This window comes from Crocodylus porosus, unplaced genomic scaffold (genome assembly GCF_001723895.1).
Source record: "Crocodylus porosus isolate Cpor-Errol unplaced genomic scaffold, CroPor_comp1, whole genome shotgun sequence".
In the NCBI taxonomy this organism is placed as follows: Eukaryota; Metazoa; Chordata; order Crocodylia; family Crocodylidae; genus Crocodylus; species Crocodylus porosus.
In genome coordinates, this window is record NW_017728913.1 from 17740918 (window position 1) to 17760243 (window position 19326).

The following is a 19326-nucleotide window of genomic DNA, read 5'->3' on the forward strand; positions in this document are numbered from 1 at the left end:
TGAAGCGTAAGTCAAATAAATTCACCTGTTTTTCTCAATCTGCTCCGAGTCCCTAACTCCAGACTCTACGCCGCTAATCCCACCTGTCCGTATCTAATTGCCACCCCGGCCCACCGTGACCTTGGGGCCCGATCCTTCGGTTTTCCCCGACACAGGGTTTTAAGAAAAAGCAGCAGCTGCCACTGCCTCACATGCAGGGACCATGATTTAGGTATCCTCTGGGAATGCCCATTAGATTAAAGCCTCTCAGGGAACAGAGACGGTTGACTAGTTTGTTGAAATATACATGGCATAAGAGTGAGCTAGGTGCTGAGCTGCTCAGCACAGTCAAGGCTAAGGTGTCTGTATGCATGCCTAGGAGTGGCACTTGACACACCTGCTGAAATTTATAAAGGGCCTGCAGAGTTGGGGTGCTGCAGGGCTAAGCAGCATATGAGTGAAGGTTTTGCGAATGGATTTAAGTCCTTAAATTTAAAATTTTTTATTTCATTCCCATTTGAGGCACTAAAGTCCGTTTTTGGAATGTAGGCCTTAAATCATAATCCATCTTTAAATTAAACTATTTGTCTTCAATGGAGATAAACCCTGATACTGCACACTATGCCACATTCTGAACACAATTAGACTAGCATGAATATTTTTCTAGATTGACAAAGTCAAAAGTACTTTGGACTTCAACAAAACATGCCAAAATCTAATTCAATGTTTTTAGCTTTTAAAAGAACAACAATTGCTACTAATTTAGGGAAATGGAAACATAGTATAATTTTCAGCAGTGCCAAATTCACAACAATTTCAATGCCGAATTGGCTTGTGTGAATAGGGAAGTATTTGACTCAGATGCAGCTGATTTGGAGGACAGTGATTCAGTTCAGAGATTTGGATCACTGTCTTGAATCAATTTGGCCAAATCAGCTTAGGAAAATTCAGTGCTGATTCAGAGAGATTTAGTGATTTGGATCAGCCAGGGAGAGGCACAGCCAGGTAGCTCCTCCAGCTGTACCCACCTCTCCCTAGGTAGGGAGAGCCATATGAGAAGTCCCCATGGCTGCCCTGCCTGGCCCCATCCCCTGCCTGGCCACAGCCTTAAAAAAAAGAAACAAAAAGAAAAAAGAAAAGAAAAATGAAAAGAAAAGAAAAGAAAAGAAAAGAGGCCTGTAATCACCGGCTGTAGGAGCAGCAATTGAGGCCTCTGGGTGCTTGTGGAAGATCCCTCCCCCTCCCCCTCCCCCCCCCAATACAGCACACGGTAGTGAGGGCAGCACAGCACAGATTGTGCCCCCGCCGCTTAGCACCCATGTGGCAGCTGCCCTATGGCATAGGTGCAGCATGGCTTGGCAGGGCACCGTGCACTGCCTGGGACCTGGGGCTAGTGGGACTGAGTGATGCTGGGCTTTGGCTGATTACCAGAGCCACCCCAGCTCTGAGAGAGTGCCCAGCACCCTGCTGCACTGCGCTACTCCCATGTGAAGTGACAGCTGCCATGTGGGAGCTATAAAAAAACAAAAGCCCTACCATCACCAGCTGCAGGAGTGGTGATTGTGGCCTCTGGGTGCTTGTGGAAGAGGCCCCCCATGCAGGACAGGGAAGTGGGGGGGCAGTGTGGATCAACTCCCCAACCCAGCACCCGCATGGCAGCTGTCACATTGCTTGGGTGCAGTGCAGCTCGGCAGGGCACTACATGCTGTCTGGGAACTGGAGCTGCTGGGACTGAGTGCTGCCAGGATCCAGCTGCCAGGCGGAGCTGCCCCAGCTCCCAGGCAACACGCAATGCCCTGCCAAGCTGTGCTTCACCTGTGCCATGGGGCAGCTTGCCAGATGGGGGGGGTGATCCCCCCTGCCCCCGCACTGCCCTGCACTGCATGGCGGGGGCTCTGCCACAAGCCCTCAGAGGCCCCAATCATTGCTGCCAGAGCCGATGAGTGCACGGCTTTTTTTTGGATTTTTTTTTTTTAAGTGCTGGGAGGCTGGGCCAGGCAGGGGATGGGGCCAGAAAGGGCAGAAGGGCAGCCATGGGGTTTCTCCTGTGGCTTCTCCACTGGGAGCAGGAGCTCTTCCCTGCCACCACTTGCCAGCTGGTGTGGAGGGCATGGGATGTGGGCATGGCAGCACTGGGATCAGGGGATATAACTTGCCCCCTCCATGTGGAGTAAGCTGTACCCACACAACCTGCCCCCCCCCTCCTGGCCCAGCTGGACAAGCAGCAGCAGGGCAGAGCTCCCACTCAAGGCAATGCTGCACCCAATCCCACACCCCTCCACCCCCTCCCCGAGTAACACATCCCCCCGCTCCAGCTGGGCAGCCTGTCCCAGCCCCAGCCCTGATCCTTCCTTCCCCCACACCCCTTTCCTCCCCCCCAACCCCAACAGATTTACCAGCTGTAAGCAGCTGTCATCTGCCTGTTGAGTCTATGGCTGAATCTGTAAATTGGCCAAATCTTTTCCGAATCAATTCAGAGCTTTTACTCAGTTTCCTGATTCTACTCCAATTCAGAGATTTGGTCCCCAAATCAGGCTGAATCTCCTCCGAATTGAATCCGCTACTGAAGCTTTGTATAGCCCTAATGCTTAATTATACTAAAATCTAAAAGCTTGACTGACTTACTAAGATTACTTTCTCTCCTTAACCACACTGGCAGAAAAAGAGGTGATAGCTGAGCTTCAATAATATACTGATCAGCAAGGATAAGCCATAGTGTAGCGATACGGATGGCTGCAAACATTAACATTTACTGGTAATAGAGGCTGAAGCTTTTATGTCTCCCCCCGCTATTCAAGAAAAAAGAAAGCAGGCAGGGATTTGTGCCTCAGAATGTCTCTAAGGCATGGTTTCACTTCTTTTAAGGTGAGGGAATTCTACTTCTCACCTTCTACTTCATGCTTGTACCTTAACTTATAAATTAACCCTAACCGGATATTGAAAATATGCAAGGTGAGAATGCACTGTAAAGACTGTAATGCTATTTAAAAACAATCCATTCTGCTGTCATTAGAAAGCAATAAATATGTTCCTTTACCTTGAAGAGTTAACTGTTTGGATAACTTTGGAGTAATGTCAATTCCATTCTTTAGCCAACCAAGTTGTGGACTGGGGATACCTTCAGCATAGCATCGGAGACTAGCAGTCACACCTGGCTCCCTGGCCTGGCTTTCTGGATAGACTCGAATTACTGGTGGAACTGAATATAGAAAACAATTATCAGTCAAATGAAAATGAAATTCTCTCAACATTTTTTAGCACACAATTTCCCAAAGCAGTTGATGTTAAAGAATCCTGCAGCAATCTATAATGAGACAATGAAAACAAATGATGTGATATTACTGTCATACTTAATAGAATCTAATATTGAACTCTGTCAGACATCAATTTATGAAACAGAAAGAATATTCTTATGAGAAATACCTCTTTCTTCTGTCAACACCCTATCTGCACAATCCCGAATTTTAAATCAGTAGTTCTTAGAGATTTTTAATAAGATTTGTTGGTAATTTCCTTCAAAAGTACATGGATAATTTACAGTATACCAGTATCTTTCATTAAGGTTGATAAATAATTTACTTACATTTCACAGTATGGTTTTGGATATGGCGTTGCTTTTTATACTCTTTGAAACATATTTCTGTTTTCCTTTCTTTTCTGTTCCCATGCATACTTCTATCTTCCCCATAACCTTGTAATGTCAGAAGGAGTATTTTTCCCCCCTCCTAACAGCCAATACATCCATTTTATATGAACCTACCAATCTATTTATATGAACAACAAAAAGATCACATTTGTAAATGTTATTATAAATACATTTTGAAGGGGTGTAAAACTTTCTGCTTCAGGGGTTAAGCCAAATGAAAAGAATTAGGGAACTGATCACACTGTTTGCCCCATACAAGTTCCATGCCCCTCTCTTAAAACTTTTAGTATTAGTCCCGTCTTATTCTTCATCTTGTACTCTTGTCATAAACCAGATGTTTTTTCCAGAATCATGTAGAAGTGATGGCTGTTTCTGTTGCTGCAGTGAGGTCCTCCTTTGTACAGATCTCACCATGTCAGCAAATAAGCAGATGTTCCATGGTCTGCATTTCAGCATTCTCATATCATTAGTGTAGGTCCATTCGATCATGTTTGTTTTTTAACTTCCACTTTGCAGTTGCAGAAGGTTCGGTTCAGGCATCGCCATGTTGACCAGTCCAAATCAGTTTCTTCGGTGTGACTATAAAGTGGATGCCTGTCGTCTTTCATCTACCATGATCTTTCTTTTTGGCTCGCTACCTTTCTTTTGATATCACGTGGTGAAATGCCAGCCAGTAAGTACAGGCTATCCATAGCTTCAGACATCCTGTTATTTCACAATAGCTGTTGTTTAGAACTGGGTCTATTTTCTTGGCATGAAGTGATCATTCCCATACTGCACATGCATACTCCACAATGGAGTAACACAAGGCAATAGCAGTGGTTTGTAATGTAACTGGGTTCACTCCCCACTGGCCAACTTTCAAAGTATGTTGTTGCGTACGGTGACTTTCTCTTTCATCTTCTCTACATGTACTTTGAAGGTAAGTGTTCAGTCCAGTGTAACCTCCAAGTTAAGAGGGATTGGGTGATTAGTCAGTGGAATTCCACCCTGGGTAATGTTTAATTTCTGCTTGGCTTCTCTAGCATAGGTGAAAGGCTGTGACTTGCATCTTGGTTGAGCTGCCACAAAGCTAGTTCTTATTGTAATAATCTGAGAGGTTGCTTGGTGCACATGTCTGTTCTTGACAGTGGCAAAGTCCTTCTCTTGAGATGATGCATAGATCATCAGCATATATGAAGCTCCTCATATTGCTCTGTATGGGTAGGTCATTGGTATATATGTTAAAGGGGATCAGGGCCTCCCACATGGCAGCATGGTAGCAATTTCATTGTCATCTCCAGTGGCTTAGTAAAAATGTCTATTCTCCAAAAGGGATTGGATGAGCTGCACTGGGGAGTAGTCATGTGGTAGTAGATTTGGCAAGCATGTTTCATTGATTGATTATATCATATGTGACTGCTATGTTCACAAACACAGAACCTGTTATCATCCCTTTCTCAAATCCATCTTTTAAATGTTGGGTGATGTTTAGTATCTGGCCAGTACAGGCTTACCTGGTCTAAATACAACTTGTTCTGCTATCAGATGTTGTTTGATATGAAGTGAAAGGCAATTGAGACTAAAGTATTCATAAAGCTTATAAATATAGCAAAGGAGTGACACTGGTCTGAAGTTCTCTGGGCCAGAGCATCCTCCCCAGGCTTTATCAGAGCTATTATATGGGGCTTATGTATGGCATACTAAAATAATTTTTCTCCAGACCACTTTTTCATCTAATCGGTATTTTAGTCTGTTTATTTAGAGCTTTATTATTGAGCAGAAGCTGGTAAGCCACTCCCTTGGCTGTGATGTTGTGATATTGCTGTACTTTTGTCAGGTCTTTACACTGCTACAATAGTGCCTTCTGAGAAAGGGTCTCTCTGAAACATTTGCTGGTATTTTATACATTCAGCTGCTAACATGGAAGTAAATTCTGGTATATACTCAGTTTTGTATCCTCAAAGTATGTACCTTTTTGAGGTTTTGCACAGTGCATTTACAAATAGCTCATAATTATCCAAGACTGGTTCAATGTGTGCCACTGTTTTTGTAAAGGTCTTCAGAAAATCCTCTCTAAAATGCTTTCCTAAAATTGAAGCATCTGTGCACTGGTACCATATGTGGAGTTATGGCTGCTGTGACATTGATAGCAATTAGTCTGTCCTGTCTGTAGGGGATGGGTTCCAGCATGTCTTTTTTTGAATATAACTTCTAAGTTGCTGTCAAGAAAGGCAAGGTCTGGTTTATAGCTCCATCTCCATTGGGAGCTAGTCAAAAACCCAGGTAGATCAGGCTGAGGTGGTTTGCCTCAGCCTATATCTTGATCAAATTACTATTTTCATTGTTTCCATTGTAACTCCACGTGACATTGTGGCTGTTCAAGTCACTGAAGATCACACGTGCTTTTCTGTAGTCTAGGTCTCCTGGGCTTACACATGCAAAACACTTCCATGGAGGCTTTAAAACAGATGTTGTAGAGATGTTGTCCGTATCAATGGCAAGATTTCAGTGCCAATGTTGTGTTGAGGATGGCTCTGGTTTTACAAAGATAGAACTGCCTTATTTCTCATGCTTCCTGTTGATGGCTAATCTCACCCCAGGGATTATTGCTGTTTGGCCCTTTGCGTGTCTCTTGGAGACAAAGCATATGCCACTTGTAATCGGTGGTCATCCTGGAAAGAACGTCCTGTATTGGTTGCTGATGGAGGTAGAACATTGGAGCTGACAGATCTTGGGTCTCATCTAATACAGAAATTCCAGTGTTCTTAATCAGTAAAACTTATAAACAGGAGTAACTCCTGAAAGATCAAACCGTCTGAAAAAAGATTCCTTGAGTAAAACATACTAGCTAAAACAGGAGCAATGCTACCCAGTATCTACTAAACCTTATTTACTCCATAAAACATTGATATTATTAACAGAGGCTGTGTTCCTGATTTAATCTTTTCTTCTGTGCTTTTTAGGGAGTGCTTCTTCTGAAATCCTGGATATGTCTGCTTTTACATTATTATCTGATACAGTAACAATTCAATTGATATTAAATAGTAAAAAAACCCAAAACTAAAAAAACATATTTCATGACCAAGCTGTAATCAGAGGCTTATTGAAATTGACAAGTATGTTATATAGTAACTGGAGACCTACACAATAATTTATAGCTAATATATAACATAGTGTAAAATATAAGCTGTAAAGATCAGAGGGAAAAAGTTGTTTATGCTAAAAGTGAAATCCTCCAATTAAAAATAATTATCTATTGTTCCATTAAAACTAGACTAAGCTTATAATGGCATAGTTATTACTTGATATGCCATCATTTGCTTTTTAAGCAAATTGACGAGCAAAATGTATTAATCCAAAATTGCTTATATTTATAAGTTAAGGATAAACAGCCATTTCACAGGCTTACATGATATTGCTTATAACATATGGTATACATATTATATACTCACATATGTATGTACATATAGATTTTTATACAGTTTTTCATGCAACTCATAGTGCCAAACCATCAATTGCCAGAGGTATAGGACAAATTAATTTGTTGTTTTATACTGCATTTGGGGGGGAGAGGAGAATCAGCAGCTCTTTTCTAGGCCTTGTAAATTTGTTACGATGCATGCTTATCAATGAAAAATCTGCTATGCAACATGTCTGTATTGGCAGATAGAGGACATGTGATATAACAATGGACATATTCCTATTGGTAATCAATGATTAAGCAAGATTTCCCAAGCTCACTAATTAGATTTTTAGCCAAGTAATTGGTGATCTTATCTGTAATTATGCATTGAATAGAAGGAACCTTGAGGTTGTTGCTAAATGAAAAACAAGCTGTAATGAAGGTTAAAGAAAAATACTTCCCATTCCCCAAAGTTTTTTTTTTCAATGTAATTAAAAAACCATGGAATGCTTAAATGCTGCCTATATAATGCAGCTGAGTTGAAAATGAAATAACAGTTGAAAATGAAAAAAGTATAACAAGATAAAAATCAAATATTAACAATGACGATCTTGGCATGAGAATTAGTATTTGCAAAAGTTACCCAAACATTCACAAGAAATGTCCTAGCCCATTATCACATTTCAGCACTGTTCATATAGAAAAGCCTCAGCTTTCTGCATACTTATGTGTATTGCACCTCAGTATGTGTGTAAAATTAGAGTTTTCAAGGGGTTTTTAACCTTGGTATACATAGAATATAGATAAAGGGCTTTCTGAACAATCAATGTGGAACAAATGAAAGACCCATTTCTCAATAAAATTTAACCTCGATTTTTTATTCCTAAAACTCAATTCGCTGGCTCACTCACAAATACAAAGCTATATTAAAAGAAAATTAAGAAGATGGGATTCTTAGTTTTTTACTGACAGGAGAAGAATCTCAGGAATCTTGGGTACTATTCCAGGTTCTGGAAGGGAATATATTTTTGCTGGCAGAAGCCCTTCTACTGTTGTTCTACACAAGTCTTACTCTTTCCTCTCATATGCTATCTGCAACCTTCCCCATTACTATTTCTTCCACCCCCCAAGTTTCCCAGACTTCATCTCCTCACCTCCTTATTCCTCTTCTAATTCTTCCTGACCATGTCTCAAACTTTTTTACCATGGCTTCTTGTGTCAGTCCTTCCTGGGTTTCCCAACACACTCTCCCCGCTCATCCATTCCCATTCTACCTCCCCACATCTGGCATGTTCATTATCTGATTTCAGTTTCCCCAACCCTGCTTTTGGTATCCACATTTTTCCTCAGTTCTACCTAACTGGTTTCAGTTACTCATGTTTAGTCATTCCATCTGTGCATCTTCCCATTGTCAGCCTTTCTGCCTTGCCTCTTTATTCATTATCAGTATTTCCCCACCACTACATTCCATGCCACCTTCATTTCCTCTTCTGTCTCCCTTGATTAGAAGCTCACAGGCTCCTCTTCCAAAATCCCATACTCCCATACCCGGTTTGTGCCCTTCTTCAATTCTTCCAGTCCCAGTGTATTCCTTCTACTGCTTATTCTTAACCTCAGTTTTAGTTTCTGTCTGCTCGGCATCTGACTCCCATGCCTTTTTTCTCCATGCTGCCTGAACATCAACAGAAGAATTACAAGCAGCACTGAAGTGACAATTTCCTTGTTCTCACTCAGCAATCAGCACCACATCTGCTACCAACTGCTGTCAGGCCCAGCTGCAAGAAAAAACTATGGTTCAGTTCCTAGCATTCTTGAGATATAGCATGCTGATTGTACAAAAAATGTTGAGGGAATTTAGCTGCCAAATCCTTACAGCTCTATTGAGCACGTGTAAGGTGATATTTTTTCAAAGGCTTACACGTGGCAAAATTTGAAAGATATTTTTGGAGAGACAAGAAAAGCCATGTGCTGGATACCATGGCAGGTTTTTATGAGCTTTTCAACAAAATGGTTGGAATAATTTACCGTGTATTTTTCCTTGATCAGAATTTCAGAAAAAATCCAAAAAGTAAAAACAAAAGAAAAGAAAAACGACCCTTGGGATAACCAGTGTGCAAAATTTCCTTTTGAAAAGTTAAATTTATAAACTACTGGAAACAGTATCTTATAATGAAAGGGTGCCTATACATGTACACTGAGACTGCTCTAAACCACTGTAATTACAATGTGTCAGGGCAGACTTGATTAATCGAGTCTGCTGGTGTGGTAATTACTGCATTCCATCAGACTCCAGTGTCACGTGTATCAGTATCCCTGGGTGCAAAAAATGGTGGTGGGGTGCTTTAAGTAAAGCTTGCTCAACAAGTTTTACTTAAAGTGCCTCCCGCTACCATTTTTTAGCTGATATATGTGATACCCCAGGTGCTTTAATTAAAGTGGCTCTCAGATCCACTTTAATTAAAGTACCACCCCACCCCGCCTCCCAGAGGACATGTATAAATATCCAAAGTGTCCAAAAACCATAATATTGGTGTTGCTACCTGCACTGCTTAAGATATATGAATAAAATGATATATTAATATTGACTTTTTTCTGACCAGGAGAAAATAAATTCTAAACTCACCATGTTTAATGAAGGCTTAATAATTATGTACTTTTTGAAAAACTTATTATTGAACAAAGTCTCAAATCCCACTGACAGCTTAATATAAAAGCTTGAAATAGAATGTAAATCTATAATAGTAAAAACTCAAATCACACGATCTTAGACATACACTGCATCTCAGAAAGAGTATATCAGACATATATGCTTGGCTATGCCGTAAATAAATTGCATATATGTTTATGGTAGTGTTGGTGTGATGCTGTAGACATGACAATCAAGAAAATATATGAGAAGCAAGGATTTTGATTATATACGTGGGTGATATATTTTATTGGACCAGTTGCATGGCTGAAATTGACTTAGAGAAGCTTTTGAAAGAAGAATGTATTGCATTTTTCTGTTTCAGTGAGTTAAACATTCTTCTCTGCAGTTATTTAGCCCATCTGGTAGTGGTCTCTGTTGCAGTGCTGAAACTTATCCTGTGTTCAAACCTTAATGACAATATGTTAAAGGAAAGCAGAATCATTTATTAATAGAATGCTTTGCATTTTTATTTTAATAGATCCTGGGAAGTTAGGAAAAATAAAAGCAAACAAACAAAAACTAAATTATATCTCAATTTTGGATTGTAATGTATTCCTTAATTATGATTTTTTTTTTTCAGAACCTGGGAAGTGAATGTGAGGCACCCTAAGAACTGTGCAAATGAGACATGCTCTCAGGAAGAAATAAAACAAAACAAAGCAAACCAAACAAACAAACGAAAAAAACCTTGGTTAGTTATTTAGTTAGTTTTTGGTCAAATGAAAAATTAAGTTGGCTTAGCTCTGCTTGAGGTCCTTTATTATGTGCTTCATAAGGACTTTTGCATAACTAAGTTTTATTTGCACAAAGGTTAAAATCATAAAAACATAAGGCCTGCCATACTGGGCCAGACCAACGGTCCATCTATCCCAATATTCTGTCTCTGACAGTGTCTGTACTGGATATTTTAGAGAGAGAGCTTATGAACAGAGTACACAAACGTGTTCCATGAACAACTGTAAGGACATGCATGCTATAGCACTTAGTGCGTGCATCTACATGAGATGTTTACTACAAAGTTGACTAATTAGCTCTGCAGTCAAACATCACTGTCCAGATATCTGGTGCTATTAGGATGGAGTAAATTAATTAAATTAATTAACTCTGTCATAAGATAGTACTACCAGACACAAGTACTATCCTATAGCAGTTATTTACTCCACTGCAATGTACTTGTAGATACTAACAGGTCTTCCTACTGGCTAGCCCCACACTGCAACACCCTTGTGCCACCTGCTGGGTGCTACTGCACACGCAGTGCTACGTTCCTGTCTGTGTGTAGCAGGCTGGGGCTGGGCTCTGTGTGTGCATGGCCCCTCCCGCATACAACTCATAGATTATCTACATACCACTGGTGGTATGCATACCATAATTTGGGAACTGCTGATCTAAATCAATCTTGATTCAATAGACAAAAAACTGCTTAGTGCCTGAGTTCATTACCCTGCAGAGGCACTTAGTTGGTTCCCTGATCTGTATAGAGGTCATAGAGGAGTAAGGCTGGAAGGGACCTCTAGCAGTCATCAAATCCAAACAGCCTACCTGCAGCAGGGTCATCCCTGTCCAAATCATCCCATAAAACCATAATCTAAACTCTGCATAAAACAATCCTCAATCCTGACACAACACAGACCCAACACCCTAACCTGCCACACGTAAAGCAGGGGAAGCATAGCACATCCTGTTTCTTTAAAATGTAACCAATATATGCTCAGGAGGTCCCAGGTAGAGTGCCACACCCTCCACTACAGAAGAAGGCAAAAACCACCATAGTCCATACCAATCTGATCATGGATAAAATTCCTTCCTGACCCCAAATATGATGATTGGTCTGACTTGGAGCAGAGGGGCAAGACCCTCTACCCAGGAACCTATAGCTTTGCTCCTAGCAGGAGAAATGACACACCCCAGTTGAAGTCCCCAGGCGTTGTTGTAGACAATACCCAGTGCCTCTGGGGAAGCTTAAAACACCCTAACACACAGAGCAGAAAAAAGGGGCAGGGGAGGTAGAAGCATGGGAAATATCCATGGTAGAGAATAGGCATAACTATGCCTAGATCATGCCCAACCCAGAGCTCTCCAGCGTCTTCTTGAGATATGGGTATCTCAAGTGCCTTGCCCTTTCAATTTGGGTCACCCTTCTGAGGCAAAACATCATTGTTTTAGGTGCACTGAAGCCTAAAAAGAGACCCTATAGCAACATATAGATTTGGGTCTCTAAAATTGGACCTGAATCAGTTTTCTTTTACAGTTAAAGATAAATATCCAACCTGGGTGTAAGAAGATATTTAAATATAATGGATAATTCCTCAAATGATGTAAATCTGAGTAGATTCACTGCTTTATATTAGGCTAAGGTTTTGACTCTGAATTCTTTCCTTTAAATTGATAATACATCCTTCTAAGTGGGAGTTTGTCCAGAAGCCAGCTTCATCTGCCTACTGTTATTCTGCATCAACACTTGTGATCAGGAATAAAAATCCCCATGATATGCATTACCTAATAACTTAATACACCACTTTGTTAAATGGTTTTCTGGCAGTATTTACTTTCTTTCTACCTTTCCTCCTAAATGATATCACAACAGATGAAATCCTTGATGTTCATATACATATAAAAATGGGTTTGCTTTCTAAAAGAACTGTCAGATCCTTATGATTGCCCTTTGGCAAAATCTGTGCGACAATATCCCCAACTAATCATTTGACATGAGAGAAGAACTGAGCTCTAAATAAAGATCCAACCTCATCTAGATGTTTCGCACAAAACTGCTATTAGTATTGAACAAGATTAACATCTGCGTGCTTGGAGAAAATAGATCTATGAGAATAGCTAAATGTACTCAAATAACCTGGTAATCAGAAAAAAAAGAATTCAAATGAACTACTTTTAAGCTATCTACACAATCAGCTTTTCCCAGGGTATTTCTGAGGGCTCGTGTGTCAGCTGTGGCAGGAACATGATTTGAAGCCTATGATTACTAGACATTGTTCTAATGATATCACACTCACGTAATGCTGAGAATAACAAAAATAAAATGAAACTTTTTTCCACACTGGGCTTTAATAAATACTTTCAGCTAAAATAAACCAGAACCTGCATTAATAAAGAAGTATAGATTGTATCAGAGTAATGTTATGCCTGTCCCCCTGTCTTCTGTCCCCAGGCACCACAGACAGGCAGGACAGGGGCAGTTAGAGGCAGAGGGAGATGCAGGGGGCAAGTGATAGGGGACAGGCAGCAGAAGAGGTAGGGGCAAACACAGGAGGGCAGGGGATGGGGGCAGGCAGGGGAGGCAAAGGTAAGTCTCCTTGCCTCCCACCTTGCCCTCCCCCGCTTTGGGGAGTTTATTTTAGACAACCCTCCAATAATTGGATTGTATACACGGAAAACTATAAATGTGTTATAATTTATAATTTTCCATGTATAGAATCAATTATAGTGGGGGAGGTGATCTAAAATTCAAAGTTTCTTTGGATTTGGGTAAATATGGCAACTTAACTATTGGGAAATTTACTTGCAGTTTGAAAGCGGAGTTTCTATCACATCTGTGATAAACTGCTAGGCCACTGCAATTGTCTAAGTTTAGCAGAAAACAAAAGATGAATCTGTGGTAAATCATAAGCTTATTCATGAGTAAAACAGCCCAAATGTTAGAAAGGATTTTTTCTTTAAAGTTTGTCTTTGTTGTTGGCATTATTTGCTATTTCATATTGAGGAATTCTGCCACTATTTTTCCACAGATTATTCATACAGTTGCTGTAAGAAGAAAGGTTAGAAATAAGCTTGAGGAAAAGAATACAAATATCTTTAAAGTATCAATGACTCACCAATGCATTTGTGTTGTTCTATTTGGCGTGTGTTCTTTTGTCAATAAAATAAGATTTCAATGAAAATTTATAGGGTTGATTTTATAAATATTTATCGGATTAGTGAACTGGCTGGTGGCCCTTTGTCTACAGCATTATTAAAGCCATCAGTTCCCCCAGGCATTGTCCTAGCTCAGGCTTTCTGTATTCATGATTTGCACAATAGCTCATGTCAACAAAACAAGAGAGTTTTTTTATTAATATTAGTGCTATCATCACAGAAACATGTCAGACTCCAACATCTAAATAATATGATCTCTATTCTATGGCTACATTAGTCCCTTAACTTCATGAGCACCAAACTTCAGAAATCTTTGGAGGAAAATGAATACTTTCAAAGATCTAAGAAAGGTATTGAACAAAAGAATGAGATTTGTCATTTCATATTTTACCTTCCTAAAATCATGGAGACTAATTTTTTGGGTCAGATCATATAGCTGAGACTAATTCTTTATTTTCAAGAAGGACTCCAGTGTTCACCCAAGGTTTCCCTGAATCACACTTCCATTGGGCAACTAAACAATCTTTGGTTATTTTTGTTGAAATAAAATCCATGTCATGGGGAAATATTCTTTGGCAGAATTCTTTTTAATGCAAAGGACCAAATCCTGTGTAACGTAGACAGAGCCTCGACCCATGTACCACTTTGGTCAAAAAGAATTAATTGTATGCTCAATGCCAAGAATTCAAATACATTCTCCTTTATTAACTATCAGTATTTGCTAATGAGGATAAAATCTGTTATGTACATTTCAAGTAGTATTAATTATTGAAAAAATTAGTACCGTATCAGCACTGCTTTGTACTGAGTTGTCTGTTCACAATATGTATGAGAAAAGGGTTAAAATGACATAACAACTCTTATGGAAAGCACTATTCACATACAAATTAAGGAATATATTTCCTCTCCATAAAGTGCGACTTTTTTTTACAGTAATTATCTGCATTATTATTTGAATAAAGTCTCCACTGAAAAGCTAATTATTGTTACTTAATATTCAAAGCTATGATAGTAAAAAAAGCATCAGAGTTAATCCTGGCAGAGTCACAAAATAAGCCAAAGTATAACATGATAAAAAATGTAGAAGGATTGGCCTAAGCAGTGAATGCAAATTACATGAAAAACACTTCTGAGAAAATATGGATTAACACACACGCATGCATATTGCAAAAGTGTTTAAAATCTAATTAAAGTGTCTTCATAGTACCTTCACATTAGATCTTTAAGATCAACTAAGCCTCGTTATCTCATTAACCTTCCTTTTGACTCCTCTGTAATACAAGTGTCATTATATTAATTAGCCATTATCCTGGCCTATAAGTACTGACCACTGTGTCTGTATTCAGGAACATTACTGCTTACATGTACAGATATAATTTATAGAAGTGCTGTTCATCTGACCAGTACTTAAAGCTTAATGCTGCCCCCTCCCCCATTTAACTGACATGCCCATTCTAATGGTTTAAGCAGCACACCATCTGATTTGATAATGCTGAAACAGATTAAATAATTATGCAAGTGCGTTTTACGATATATAACATTGCCATTACATAAGATAGCATAGTAGTATAAATGCATTAAGCATTACGTTTCAATTGAGTTTTTAAAGATTGCCTTTTTTTTAAAACAGAACCTAAAGCTGCAGAAAATTAAAAAGTATCCAGACTGGTGTCAGAAGGGGTCACTCTAGTGCTGACTCTTGGAGCAGCAGCTGTCTAGCCAGAGAAGATATGGACCTGTCAATTTGTTTGGGAAGCTTTAAATTATCTGACAGTGATAAGTAGTAGCACAGGCAGCTTTTCTCTTTTGCACCATGTACATATCCAATGTCTAAATGAATAATAAATAATAACATAGTACTAATGAATTAATCCTGTCATTTCACAGAAATGTATGAAAACAACTAATTTTAGACATTTAATTTTTGTAAGCAAAACGTCCATCTCTTTCAACAGTTTCATCCCAGTAAAGAGAGACAAATCAAGTCCAAATGTCACACATTTAGAACAGCAGCATACAATTATTTATACTGTGGGAAACCCCCTCATTGTGTTAGACATCCTCTTAAATTAGGTAGTCTAGATGACATGGGCAAGGAAAATAATCTGGGCATCTGTATTTTGTATGAAGAGGAGGGACAGACGTATATTTCAGATAAAGCAAGGAAGGAGGTGAGCACAGCAGTCACCTGAGGAAATAGTGACTGAGATTCTCTGCATGAGAATCATTTCTGCTGGGAAAAGACGACAGGGGATATTTTATACATGAGAGAAGAATTGACAGGTTACGGACATAGCACTAATAGACATGAGGGATGAAATAGTACTAGTGAACAAGAGAGTTTTTTCTTAGTCAATGGTACTTTCAACAGTAACAAAGAATGAAGGAATAAAGTTGATTTCAGAAGAAAAAGCAGGTATTTAGGACAGCCATCCAGATATTGGAGCCACTGGTTTCAGAAACTCAGCTAGAATAGGGGTGCAATCAAAACTTTTTAAGCTTCTTAATCACTGAAACTGCAATGGGAAAGAAGCAATGCAGGGGACAATTCTGGACTTGCCCTGTTCACTCTCCTCCTCAGCATCCACTCTCTGCCACTGTGTGAGACATGCTACTGGGCAAGATGCATCTATGTTCTGCCTCAGTAAATAATATTTCTTATGTTCTTATGTAAAAGAGAAAGGAGGCAAAAAGAAAAGAGCCTTGTGGAACCCCCAGGTATTGTTTGACAGGGGAAGTGGATAACTAACAAATCATTTGAAAGAAAAATCAGAGGTAGGGGTTTTGCATGTGTGAGCAATATAAGATAGGCTCCTTTATATCCTTACAAAGACCTTGAATATGTTATCACTTTTAACAATCAGAAGCCTAAATCAGGGCTCCTAAAACCATATTTAGGCACCAATGCAGGTAGCCTGACATTTCAGTTAATAAGCACCCAGAAACTCTCACTGAGATTTATGAGAACCTAGTACTTTGGATTTTTGTCTGGAAAATAAGTTTAAGTAGCATGGAAACTGAAAAAATACAAACATTTTCACTTTTTTTTGTTTGCAAAGCAAGAGAGCTAGAAAAGTGTTGTTCATAGTCCATGCAGTACAATAATTACATGTCTATTCAAAGCAACTTTTTTTTCCATAAATACTTATTGCTCTACAGATGGCATACTAACAACACACAATATTTAACAGTATTAAGAGTTCAGAATATAGAGCAAATAAACTGTGGACCTGTCTTATTTTTTAAAATATGTATTATTTATGCATAACTACAAATGCTATTACATTTTGTTTTTCTGCAAGCTTATTTATAGAAGGAAAACTATTAATGAAAATGTATTACCAGCATCCGCGTTTATGTTTAACAATTAAGATAACATTTAAAAAGTGAAAAAGGCAACTGAATAAAATCCAGACACTTTCCTATGAGCTGGTAATTACACTATCTCTCCTTACCATTCACTTGGAGAATATGAGTTTGATACAGTTTATCATAGCCATCAGCATAGCAGGTGTAATTTCCCATGTGGGTAGTGGTAACCTTAGTAATGTACAAGGACCCATCATCTCCAAAATCCTATAGGGAAAGATTAAAAACAAGGTGATCATAATTACCTTAACAGCACTACAATAATTGTGTTCTTCATCTTGGCAACAAACCTGTTCTGCAAATATCAAGTGTCTACTTTGCAAAGTAAAATATTCTACAGGTAATGATGCTCTGGATATTGGTTGGTATTAATGAAGACAGAATTTGATTTTAATAGAGTCATAGTTTTGTATTTTCCTTTTGCACATCACTTTTATTAAAAATAAATCTATAAAACTCATTAAACATTTATGCTAGTAATATTTTTAATTGCACCTAGTTTGTCTCAATTTATTTAAGAACAATAACAAATAGGGGATGTTACTTTTGTATCTATCTCTTCAGCTGAAGTTGGGGGCGGGGGAAGGAGGTGGGAAGCAAGCCCTGTCCAGTTTAACTGTAATACCGTATTGCAAACTTCAGCTTCTATTTATACTTAGAAACTTTGATACACACATGCGCACACAAACACACACACTTTTTAATGAACTTTGGGCTCACTTAAATTCTACCTTCAAAAACATATTTAATCAGAAAACAGGTTCCACAGCATTAAGGTACAGAGTTAGAACCTAGGTTCAGTCTCAATGACATCGACAGACTACATGTAGAGAGAAGTCATTAACTATGTTAGTCTGAAGTCAGGCAAAAGACAGTATAGATTTGCACCTTGCAAACTAAGTCATCAGAACTATTTATCTATCCGTCTATCTGTCTATCCATCTATTGCTCTGTGCATGTCCTGTCTAAGCATCTGACCTTGGGCTCACTGAAGTTAAATGCTAAGTGTAAGGAATTATTTCTACTAATAAGATAGAATTTCAAATTTAGACGTTAACTACCATGTTAGTTATCAGGCAGACTCACAATAAAATAGCTACTCATACATACTCAGTTTTTGTTTGCATTATTTTTCATTTTCTATGGTGGTAACTTTAATACAATATTCATTTCCCAGTGCATCTTTCTGATATGCCCTATGATTTTTCAGCTACTGTGTTCAAAGACCTACTAGGTTACTTTTGTTCTAAAACATTATCTGCCATTACTTTCTCTGATCATATAATATCTTATTTCTTTTTATTTATGTTTACACTGTGCACACTTTATTAAAACAATAGGTTCTTCCTGGTGTGTTTTATTTATATAGACCTATATTTATTTATCTATATAGACACAGACAGACAGACAGACAGATACACATACTAGGCCTGTGCAAAGTGGCAAGTATTCACTTCGGATTCAATCGATTCGAAGGGACAGTGATTTGATTCAATGATTCAAATCACTGTCCTGATTCAATTCACCCAATTTGGATCAGATGTTTCGGCACTGATCTGGAGATTCAGCCATAGATTAAACAGGCAGGAATCCTCACCTCACTGGACACAGCTGCCTCCAGCTGGTAAGTCTGTTGTGGTGGGCACAGGGGGAAGGGAAGAGGCGAGGGAGGGGGCAGACTAATGCCCGCACAATGAGGGAGGGATTGGGGCTGAGACTACAAGCTGCCCATCTGGGATGGGGGAACAGGGGACTTGAGGAGAGGTTCTCCCACCACTGTGGGCCACTGATCGAAGAGGGCATGGGAGTGGGCGTGTGCCCCCAGACCTGTGCAGGGTGGGCTGGGCAGGGCGGTGCTCCGGGAGGCTAGCCCCAGCTGCCTGCTGCTGGGCTGCACTCTGCAGCAGTTGGGGCCGGGGCTGTGCTCTTAGCGGCTAGTCCCAGCTGCAGCCTGAAGAACAGCCCTGGCTCTGCCTGCCCCACAGAGCACAGTGGAGCCAGGGCTATTTGGGGGCTGCAGCCAGCCTAAAATTCTTCATAGCCTCTGCTGCCAGTCCTTCCCCAATCAGGGTGCATGCACCCATTGCCATGCACTGCTGCTGCTGCTCGCCCAGCTGGGGTGAAGCCATGGCTTGTCCGGGAGGCGTGGGGAAGCTGGGTAAATGATAGGAGGGCATAGTCCCTGCTCCCAGCACCTTCTGCCACCCATCCAGAGCGCAGCCTGGCCCAGTCCACCCCGCACAGATCCAGAAGCACATGCCCACTCTCATGCCATCCTGGACTGGTGGTGCGCAGTGATGGGAGCCCTCCTCCCTGAGTCCCATGCCCCAGCTGGACAGCTTGTCCCAGCCCTAATCCCTCCCTCACTGTGGGGCCATTGATCTGTCC

General features: G+C 39.9%; 1 protein-coding gene across 2 annotated transcripts in view; it reads right to left on the reverse strand.

The window, feature by feature from the left end:
• The window catches only part of FSTL5 (follistatin like 5), a 600367-nt gene that overhangs the window by 100290 nt on the left and 480751 nt on the right, over positions 1-19326 (reverse strand). For both annotated transcript variants that reach the window (XM_019534563.1, XM_019534562.1), the window contains exons 8-9: positions 17025-17145; positions 3017-3178 (exon numbers count right to left, since the gene is read on the reverse strand). In XM_019534563.1, the coding sequence (XP_019390108.1) occupies positions 3017-3178; positions 17025-17145 (283 nt within the window). The remainder of the gene's footprint in view (positions 1-3016; positions 3179-17024; positions 17146-19326) is intronic.